At 27.9% G+C, this 12,071-nt stretch overlaps 1 protein-coding gene across 1 annotated transcript; it reads left to right on the top strand.

Moving 5' to 3' along the window:
- Positions 1 to 211: 211 nt before the first annotated feature.
- Positions 212 to 9,055, top strand: LOC149058235 (uncharacterized). Its single transcript, XM_089219786.1, has 6 exons — positions 212 to 5,996; positions 6,071 to 6,209; positions 7,405 to 7,610; positions 7,771 to 8,024; positions 8,104 to 8,320; positions 8,794 to 9,055. The coding sequence occupies exons 1-6, from the start codon at positions 5,817 to 5,819 to the stop codon at positions 8,908 to 8,910; spliced, it is 1,113 nt and encodes a 370-aa protein (XP_089075912.1). The 5' UTR covers positions 212 to 5,816; the 3' UTR covers positions 8,911 to 9,055.
- Positions 9,056 to 12,071: the final 3,016 nt, after the last annotated feature.

The raw sequence follows: 12,071 nt of genomic DNA on the forward strand, positions 1-12,071 counted from the left end.
TTTTTCTCTTTTGAAATGTGATAGAACATGTTGATAGTTTTTGAATGATCATATCTTAATATTTTGTGGAATGATAATCAATCACCCAGACACAAGAATGTGAAAAAAAATCATGAAAATTTCTAATAGTATAACATAATAAAAATATTAACCCTTTAATTTGATTCTAATAGGCTATGTTAGTTGTAGTAAAATTAGGGGGCAAATGTGTTGTTGGCCCTTCAAAGTTATAAAAACAAAATGTTTAATATTTTAATTATTTATTTATTTATTTTTATTGAATAGTTTTTTTCCATTTACTACATTACTACATTTAAACGTAAATTTAATAAGGAGATAAAGAATATATCTACTCCTTTAAGTCTAGGCTTGTGGTGCAATAGAGTTATCAAGCAATCTCAAAATTAAGATTAATTACAGTTATTAAAAAGAAACAATATTAGAACATAACTAAAAACTAAAATCACATTTACAAATAAAACAGTAACAAATATTATTAAGTGAAGATTTTATTGAGAAATAAACCAATTATTTGTGATTTTGTTTTCATTTATTAAACCATGATGAATGTGAGGCGACACTCGAATTGCCTCCCAAATTTAAGTATATATATAACCTTTTTTCACTCAAATTGCCTCCGGGTGTTTTCGGAGAAAATTCAAGTATACCCAAATAGTCTACTCGAATGGCCTCCCATATAAGCATACTTAAAATACCTTTCAATAGTTTTTCAGATTATATCGATTTCATTGTAAATATAACTTTAATTTTTCATCAACTCATCCTCATACTTACAAATTTTTGGATGTATTAAAATCAATGCAGTTAGATACAATAATATTAATTCAATTATCAAAAATGGAAACCAAAATTAAGCTACAAAAAATAAAACAAATCTTTTTAATAATTTAATTGATAAATTAAACACAAATTAAATTTCAATATTTAAAAGCATTGGCAAATAAATTTAAGGAATGAAGATAAGATACTATAATACAATATAACAAACTTAAATTTTTATTTTTATCATTCATTTTATGTAGATTATTAATTATAATTTAATGTATTGACTATATTTATTATTTATTATTATTACAGCTGATAGTCTATTTACTAAAATATTTATATTTTTTTTTTTAATTTTACTTTGGCATCTTTCACACCGTCTAAACTATTTTATGTATTGACTAATTTATTTTATTATTACTGCTAAGTCAGTCTATTTGATAAAATATTATAATTAATAATTAGGTACTTTTCTGTTATCCCTACTATCGCGACTCTCAACTCTGATATTTCGACTACTATAGTACTATCCAGATAGTTCCGTATTTTAATACATAATAAACATCATGAATTGCCATTTATATAATAATGTATATTAGTATAACGTTTATTATTAGCAATCACATAAATTATCATAGCAGTGGAGAGTTATAGTATAAAACCACGACTTAAGATAGTACTAACTTAAATTGTGTGTAAAACATAAAATCATCAAAATTATCACAAAACGTCAAATTACAAATTCTAAAATTATCGCAGCAGTGGTTTGTTATTATAATATAAAACAAAAAGTCATCAAAATTATCAATTAAACGTCAAGCGGTAGTCGCGGCATCGAGCGGTAGTAGGGATAACAGAAAAGTACCAATAATATTATATATATATATATATATATATACAAGTAATACATATATTATAATTTACTTTCTCAGTCTCTGATTCCAATACAAGAGGATCATTAATTTTTCGACTACTTTTTTTTGAGAGGCAATTCGAGTAACCTTTTTTATAAAAAAAATTCATAAGAGGTAATTTGAAGGTTAGATGTGAGGCAATTCGTAAGCGCCCATTTTTTGTTGGCAACTGATTAAAATAATTAGGACTTAAACAATTTACAAAGAATTTTTGTATGTAACCCAACTAAATTATAAACTCTTATGTTATCTGGTCTTAGAAAAATCAACTATATTGGTTTTGTTCCTAATTCATTTTTTAACTGTGAAAAGTAAAAGGTTTTTCTTTAACAAACTGTTAAGCTAGAAGAACACCTAAAAGCTTATAATTTAATTTTGTTGAACCTTTCTCAGATTTTTACTAAAGATTATTCTTGTTACACTATTCTGATTGGCTTGTAATAGTTTCAACACAATTTCTTTTACACTTCCCCATACCAAGAGCTTATATTGAAAAATTAATTGTTAGAAGACAAAATGGATTAATTGCATCATTTGAGGGGTAAATGAACTATAATAAAACTAAAGTTTCCTCCTATATTACAAATGTGCCAATTTCATCTTAAACTTTCATCAAATATTACAACTAACGGATTTTCGATATTTGCTTGATTTTTACATTATTTTCAAATACAATGTAAACCAATTTAAATTTCATTTTGAATACTTATTGATAAGACCTGTTTTTGGAAGGAACCTAACGTCAGCTAGGCCTCAACTTAGAGTACTCTAAAATCGTGGTATGTGTAAGTGCACAGTGATAGGGAACCCAGAATTCATCAGAATATGCCTGTAGCCATGGATGTAATTAAGATACGTAACACTGGCATTCGTTGTCTCCGTCTTTCAAGTAGTAAGTACGTAACATTATAAATTTATGCTCTGCAGATCGCGTGTTAGTGCTTCGTTAGTTTAAATGTTTAAAAATTAGAGTGAATCAACTTTTTATAGATAATTTGGAAAAAATTCACTTTAGCTACCCAGCATGTTTTTTTCATTAAATCATATGTATTTCAACGAGTTAAAAACGATAGTGCAAAAAAAATTTGTGGAAAGTATTATTTTGGAAGTTAAAGCCTTCCAAAGTTTACGATTTTACTTTTAAACACCTGCACACAATGCATGTATCTACTGCCTCGCGCAGCGTCTATAACGAATTTTGATTTTTTTTTTTCATATTTTATACATATTTATATATTTTTATACATATATTAATAAACAATATCAGTTTCTTCGTCATCTTATTTGTACTACTATGTTAAAGTAACATACCTAAGTATAATATTATAGTGGCTGGAGGTCCTCCAGACCTCTTGATGGAAGGGGGCTCGACCTCCAAACCCCCCGGGATAAAATAGCCAACCTGTGGGGATGGAAGGGGGGACAAGCATCCCTGTCATTTGGGCAGACGATTCACTTAACAAATAAACTTAACCTTATTGATTAAAGTAACACAAGTGTAATAGAGCCAGGCCCTATTTTTTGTAAAATTTTGGACTGCATACTTAATTTTACTGCTTTAAACAAAAATGTTATGCACCATTATCTTTAAAAAAAACTGGTTTTGCGTAAAAATTCCCGTTTTTCTGTCATTTTTTTGAAAACTGTTGGAAAATGTTTACTTTTGACCTCTATAATGCACCAAGGATATCCACTTTTACATCGGAAACCACCCCCAAAGTTTGAAATCGAAGCATTATTTCGACTAGTTATGCTGTACACAGACACAAAAAAAAAGCTATGTATTACTTATATATATATACATACACATAAATATAAGTATAATAATTTAACAATACAATAAAATAAAACAACAAAATTCTAGAAATACTAATATTTTCTGCATATTATGTAATTTTTGTTTTGTAGACTGTAAGTGCACACTTGTTCATTCGTGGTGCACATTATTGTGTGTCGTGACTCGTGATGCACATAAAAATACTAAATAGGTCCTGAATAGAGCTCTACACCTATTGGATCTGGTAGCTAAACTTAAGGGACCACGTTCGCCTACCGGCTCCGGGCAGTAGACCAACAAAGATCAAACAGTCCGAGTTAACAACTCGCCCAAGTCTACTATGCGTGGCATTAAAATAACGTTACATGCATACGTATAAACGTAAATTCGCAAACTTTAGAAGGCTATAACCAGGGCCGGATTATGGTCATCATAATTTAAGGGGGGCTATTACTTTTATTGAGGCCTTTTCACCTAAAACAATTTCCTTTTTTTTTCTGATTTATTAATTTGTAATAGATATAAATTGAAATAAGTATACCTAGCATTGTTTTTAAATAACATTTTATTCTTATATCATATTACCTATATACATTTTTCGGCATATGCAATAAAAAAAATATACACATATATTTTTAATCTTATATGATATTATGTATTTATGCTTGAAAAACTTTTTCCTGGGCAAATTGTCTTATAATATTTTCAAATGAAATATTCATAGTCAATTCACACTCTATTGAAAGAATAGATAGAGATGTCAATCTTGATTCACCCATCATACAACGATATTTATTTTTAATTATTGTTAGTGTAGAAAAAGATCGTTCACTTCCACAGTTAGTAACTGGTATACTTAAAAAAATTCGGAACGCTACATAAATATGTGGAAAACAGTGCCGTAACTAGCTTTATGTGCGCCCTTGGCAACCAATGTTATAAATTAATAATGAATTTTTAGTATTTATATGAAATAAAAATTGCGCCCCTAGCGCGATCATTTTAAACTGCGCCCTTTGCCACCGCCCACCTTGCCAATGCTTAGTTACGGCACTGGTGAAAAAACGATAGGTTAACCTAACCTGACCACTATATACATATAATTGGGTCTTGTGCGTCGGTAATGAAGTCCATAGTCCATTTTCATATGACATAAATTTAAAATTTATAAGTTATAATAAAGTTTTGAAAAAAAAATGAGTTGACACACTGTGGCCCCTTTCAACTTGCGGCCCGGGGCTATAGCCCCCTAGCCCCCCCCCCCTCCCCTTGATCCAGCCCTGGCTATAACTTCCGAAATAATGGTTTCCGCAATTTTTTTTCACCATTGTTCTTAACTCGTTGAAATACCTACATATAATTCGATAAAAACATGCTGGGTAGCTAAAGTGAATTTATGCCAATAATTTAGTTTTTAAGCGAGTATGAGCATTTCTATAATTTATGATTTACCATATAGGCACTCTACACTTACAAAATAATTTAACTACCCTAACAAAAATCCCATACAAACAGATAATTATGTTCTTACTATCAGGTTTCATTAGAGGTCGATTCACTGTAATTTTTAAACTAACGAATATACATGTGATCAGTGGAATGTAAATTTCCTATGTTACGCATTTGTCAAGATGATGACAACAAATATCAATTTTAGTAATTTTACGTACCTACTAACTTCATAATATAATCTGTGCCATGCCCATTGCCCATAATGCACGACTGCACGAGTAACCGGGAATAGGTTTGAATTCTACTCTATCCGAGTCTCTGTTATATGAAATATACCATGGTAACAGTATATACCACACCAATATACCTAGTAGCTTAAGATTGGTTCACGATTCACCGTGTCGTGTATGAATTATATTTAACACACTATATAAGTAACGTGTTACCGTACTTATTAATCTCTAAATTCAGCCAATCACAGCGCAATCACGGTCCCGTTTTTTTCACGGTTGAGCTACAAGTCGTCTTAATACCAAAGAATCGTGATCCTATAATTAATAGTTGGTACGTGCTTTTTCTATAGTTGGTATAATAGTTGGCGAACACGGTATGCTATAATTCACACTATTCGGTAGTATTTTTTTCTTTTCGTCCAGCAGTTTGTAAAATTTGAAATTATTCATAACCTAGTTTACTGTCTTACTGGTTATAGGTTCCAATATATAAATCGCGCCATCGTAAACCATACTTACATAATAATTATTTTTAATCAACACATGAGTATTAGAAAATATCTTCAACTTCCAAATTGAATTTCCTAATTTGAAAAACGTATTCATTAGTTTATTACATACCCTATCTTATTTTATTTTATTAAAACATTGGCAATGGAGAAGTTGACTAAAAAGAGTTGTAGATCATTATTTGATAATTTAGAAGAAGAAATGAACAACGAACAGTCTACATCTGATTTTTCAAATAATAGAGAAACAATGAGCATAAAGGATGGGAATTCATCAATTGATGAAAACGCCAACATAAACGAACATTATGACCATAAAACTATGGTAAAATACTTCCTTAAAATAATTTAAGATCAAAACATAAAAAAATATTTTTAATTTTGATTATATTCATTCAGCTAAAAGCATTTGATGATGCATTTGAAACAATTTATGGCAATAGTGAAGTGAGTTTTATTCAAGTTCAGCAAATGGCTGAAGAATTGCAAGCTAATTGTATACGTATGATAAATTTAGTTAAAACTCAAATCAAATCAAGTAAGGGTAACCAAACAGATATGTAAATTTAAAAAAATATAATATTAATTTGCATAGTTTCCAATATAGTTTTATTACATTTATTTTTATTTTGTTTATTAAAATACATTAATATGATAATAAGTAAAAAAAATCTACATATAAATTATAATGATTGTAATCTTGCATGGCGTTCAATCAATTACTTAATATTATCTCAGGGAAATATGAAAGAGATTTTTGAAATAATTGAAAATTGTTAAAGAAAATCACACATTGTTGTAAAGCCAATAGGTTCTTTTCTTTGCTTTAAGAAGTTCATGACAATCTATCTCTCACATTCCATGGGTAAACCCTAGTAGAGGGCACCAATTTTTGCTTCTGGGTGACAATATGACTGAATGCAGCGCTGTCTATTATTTAAAAATTAAAAAAAGAAAAGTTGCGTGGAGTTAATTTTTCTATTGTGTAAGTGTTGTACTTATTGTACAACCTACAGAATGTTTTAAGTACTTTTGAATATTTTAAAAGTGAAAAAATATTTTTATTAAGATGTCAGCACAATGTTTTCCCTCAATGGCACATGCTCACTGATAAAACACATTCCTGCTAAATAATTTTATTTATTTCTTTGATTAATCTTTTACTAAAATCACCCATTATAAAAATGTAAAGAATAATATTTTTTAAGGCACACATTTTAGTTAGTCTAAAATCAAAATATTGTCTTAAAATAACTTAAAATCCAATTAAATTCAAAAAAAGATTTTTATTTTCAGTCACATAATTTTAAAATATAAAACAACGCTATAAAATACTGATGTTCAACCTCCAAAAATATTATAGTTTATACTTACTTTAGTAAATAATTAATCTCTAGATTACTCAAAAATTATATAAAAAAATTAACATGAATGCATTTTATTTTTATGCTTGTTGCTTGTGGGTCTGAAAGTGAAAACAAATGTGCTGACATTCACCTAGATTTGTATTTGATTTATGCAAGTTTATTTTATTTTTATAGCCTAGCTTTAAAAAAACATTGTAAAATATTAATCAAACATGTACTTGATAATCCTATCATACCTAAATTATCCATTGAACTTTCATCACATAAAATAATCCTTGTTCATAATTGTTGCCTCTTTCTTTCTTTTGTGTCACTGACCTCGTACATTGTTTTTAATTTAATTATATTTCACATACTTTTTTCAAGCTGAAATTGAAAAATTAAAATCTAAAATTAATTTACTGGAGAATGAATCTCTTACTACTATAAATAATTTGCAACTTGAAGTCACAAAACTAAACTTGCAACTCAAACAACAATCTTCATTTAGCTCTATAATTGGGTCTACATTTTGTTACTCTTTATCAAAAGCAACTCAAATATCTTCAGCAGCTGATATGGTTTTACAAGAAGTAATTATATGAGTATAAATAATATAAATAAATATACAAGACAAATATCACTATCATAAGGGCAAAAATCCCAATTTTTTTATCTCGTATTCCCACAAATGCATTATATACTATGACTACTCTCAAATATATAGTTACATTTACGTTTAAAATATTTTAGGACAACATAACAAATATGGCTAAATTAATAACTAATATACTTGGTTCTTTTATTCGAAAATATAATAAGAAGATGCCATCAATAAAATCAAATGAAATGAAATTTGTATTGTATATTTTAAGAATAGTAGCCAATTTAACAACCACAAAAAGTGGTTGTCACTTTTTTTCACAGGTTAATGATGGAATTAATATTGTTAATCTTATTGTGTCTTTGGTAGTGTGTACACCTCCTTCAATTGATATTTTAAAAAAGTAAATATATCAAGTTGTATTACTTGACTTGTATATAAAACTATTGCACCCTACATTACTAAAAATTTTTTTTCCTAAGGATTGCTTATACAACATTGTATAATGTGAGTAAACAATTTAATGGACATTTGCTTATGGAAAACAATAAACTTGTACAGACATTAAATAATGACATCAAAGTAGCACCTGTTGAGCCTGTTGAGGGTAGTGAGAGTATAATATTGTTCTCTTTAAATTTGCTACTTTCTCTAACTGAACAAATGAATAAATCAATGTATATAATCCTTAAAAATGAAGTAAGTACCATTTAATTATAGACACATTTACTCTGAATAATTATAATGCAATGCATTTAAAAAAAAAAAAATATTTAAAATTATTTGTTTTAGTTTTATTTTCCTAAAAATTGTATAAGAATCTATAATTTAACTTACCTACTTTGCTAATCTTTACATTATATTATGTATATTATCAAAATATTCAACCCTGATAATAATTTATACATGTACACAAAGCTGAAACTAAAAAAAGAATTGAGAAGGGCTTCATCATTTTCACATTCAAAACTCTTTATTATCCTGATTACTGCTTTAAAAAATAATGTTTAACTATTCTTAATACAATTGCCAAAAACTTTTAAAGGGTCCAGGCCCTTTTACCCATAAGTAACAGCCTTGAATATACATCACTAACTATAAATTAATAACACATAATTTTAGTTAAATATGTGCTTAATAAGAATTAATTAAAATGCATGTTATGTATGCAGATAAATTTACAAGAAATCCTCAAACTAATAAGATTTACAGAAACCGAATCCACAGCTAAAAAGATATTTCATAACATTAATATTGCAAGTGAAAAATATAATGATAAGTCTAAATAACTTGGATGAATATAAAATAATTTTTCAATACCTACTTATCAAATTAAATATGTTATTATTTTTTTTTTTTCATCAAATGTATTTCAAAGATTTACTCAATATTAAATACTATTTTATAAATTATATTTATAAATTCATTCTTAATATTTACCTACAATAAATATTAAAAAATTCTTTCTTTTTGACGTTTATATTAAAATATCTATTTGTAATTAACTGTAAAACTGTAGCAAAATTTATATTTATGTATTCAATTTTGTTTAAATATAAAAATATTTACGAAGTTTCTTATAATTTTGTGGCCGCAAAAAAAGTTGTAAAGAACTGGTAGTGAGGTATAGATAAATAATTATTGATCATGCTGCAAGCCTTTAATTATTGGTTCCTTTGATACTCAGCAATCGAAATTCGTGACTGTATGGTAGTACAGTGGTAGTACAGCTATAATCGGTGGTGGTACAGAAAAATAATACACAAATATGTTTACTTATGTTTGTAAAATTGTAAGGGATCTAAATTAATTTTATTTTTTGTAGGTAACTAGGTAGATAACATAAATTATTACACGATTTTAAATGAACCTAAATTATTCTTGTTAGATTATTATTAGTTGCAATTTTTAAAAGTTCTATTTTCAATACACGCATGACGCATAAGTGGTAAATATTATTTTTTTTATAATATAAAGTATTTTCAGAAATAATGAGTGTCTTACAGAAGTATCTAAAAGAATGTTTTGAATGTTGTGACCTATATCTATGGCCCTATTGAAAAATCTTTTGATGTTTATGAGTTTATATTTTCCCAGTAAAGTCCGCTAAGCCCAGATTAATTGCAATGAACACTGATATTTTTTGCACTTACGTTATTGTTTGAATAATTTATTATCAAAATTAATATAAATTTCCACGTTTTTTAGGAGTTTATATTCGATCGGGAAATGTTTTATATTTGACATGCCAATTGATGCCACGGTTAGTTGGCTATTGGATGGGATGAAAAATACGGAGTGCATATTGACTGATGAGTAATTGGCAATTTCTGATGACCTATTAGCCTTATTAACTCCATATATAGTCGGGAAACACGAAGTTAGAGAATAAATAATCATTGGTGGGTAGTGATTTATTAAAAATAAATCATCATTTCATAATATTGTAATGGGTATTTGTGACAGTATTATAATTCTTATGATAGTATAGTTTCTATATTTTTATACGATATTATATATTACCTACCGCAATATTATTAAGCAATGTACACAATAAACCGAAAACTAATTGTTCAGTAGCTCGTATTAAAAATGAGTATAGTTCTTGTGTAATGTAATACACTATATGCTTGACGATTTGTTTCCCAAATTATAATAGGAAATAAACACCGATTACGACAGTGTCGGCGATTTCGTTTAAAGCTTGAGATAATGAGGTCTGCCTAACAACAAATAACGCCATCTCTGGTGGGTTATTTTCTTCTAAACTTCGATATTGAATCCGCAGGATCCCGTAAGTATTGCAGAATTGAACTAGTTTAGGTAGTTGGGAGTTGGGAATTTGCTAAATTTGGTTACGATGATAGTATTATGCATATGAAAATGTGAGCTATTGGAAAACTAAGCAAACATCTTTTTAGCCAGGTTATAAGTAATTCCCAAAAATGAACCAGTTTAAACTTTAAACTAATAAGTAGAGAGTGTCATCGATCGAGGATGAAAAGTTGGAGGCATTTGTGTAAATGAATGTGGATAAAGAGTGGTCGAAAGAAGTAAATTTTCAAGAAATTTAGAATATATGAATAAAGTTCTCTATGCTATTAAAATTATTTAGTTACGTAAATAGGTAGTAAAAAAAAAAAGAAAAGTTTTTGACTGTATACAAGTTACATATAAAGTATAACCTAATCCAGTTTTTCCTTTATCTGTTATTTTTCGTCGTGATCGTCAGATGTAATTAGTCATAGAACGCGTTATCGATGCATATTATACAATGTGCCTTATTGCCTCAACTTGGGAATAAATCTAGACCGTTTCATCGCTATTTACACTCACTAACATTTACATACACGCTATTTACATATTTTATTTTTTTTTATTTTAAACGTAAGACATTCCTAGCCTAAGGCTATCTAAATGCAGGGATATTTGACAGTTTTAATAGTAACGATTTTAAAATTATACCATGATAATTAAAACTAAGGATAATATTAGCAATTGGTAATTTTAAGATTGCAATAATATTCAGATATTTACATATTTAAAATAGTATAACTATAAGTAACTGAAGTCGTAGAGTGAAGATTTGGATGTTGAGAGGTGGCTTAGTGTAGGAGGTAGTGATGGGGACAGAGGCGTACTCAGGAGTTTTCAATGGGGGGGGGGGGGGGGTTGAACATTTTGTTTTTTATCACTGGGACTTTGTCACCTTCTTTTTAAAAATATTCTTACTTACCTATCTAATCTTACAGTTCTTAACAGATAATGCATGCAATCGTTGTATATTGCATGTTTACAATATATGATTTAAAATAGATATATTTTGATTATTTTTTCCCTTAAAAAAATTTTTTTTAGAAAATTGCTCCTGTGAGTTATATTGTATATAGGGGAGAGGTGGCCACAGTGAGACACTAAAAATTACTTTTTAAATATTGTTTTTGTTTTAAGTGATAATCCTTCAACAGCGTTATTATATGGTTTTATTCTGAATATTATTGAGCGTTAAAAAACATATTAATACATTCTAAAATTTAACGAAATTTCAACCCAGAGAAATTTTTTTTTTAAATTTCATAGTGTCTCACTGTGACCCAGCCTTGTACACAATGAGACACGTCACGGGGCACTATATAATATAAAACCTTTTAAATTTGTAGTTTATCTTTTATATTTGAACTTTTCATTTCACAACATTTTATTATATGATAAAACAATTAAAGAGAATTTTTTTAGCAAATTTTAAAATAATTAATTGTGTTTTTGTACAATTAAAAAAATGTAGGTATTCACTTTGTTTATTTCAATAGTTTTATGTTTAAGTTTTGAAAATTAAATAAAAATCATAACCTAATATCACTTTATTATGATCACAATTTATTTCAAGAGTCTTGTTTTAGAGTTAACTGATGTTGGGTACAGCGATACAACAGTATTTATTTGTCTCACT

Source organism: Diuraphis noxia, unplaced genomic scaffold (genome assembly GCF_037042655.1).
Source record: "Diuraphis noxia isolate RWA-SAM2 unplaced genomic scaffold, SU_Dnox_SAM2 contig0002, whole genome shotgun sequence".
Classification (NCBI taxonomy): domain Eukaryota; kingdom Metazoa; phylum Arthropoda; class Insecta; order Hemiptera; family Aphididae; genus Diuraphis; species Diuraphis noxia.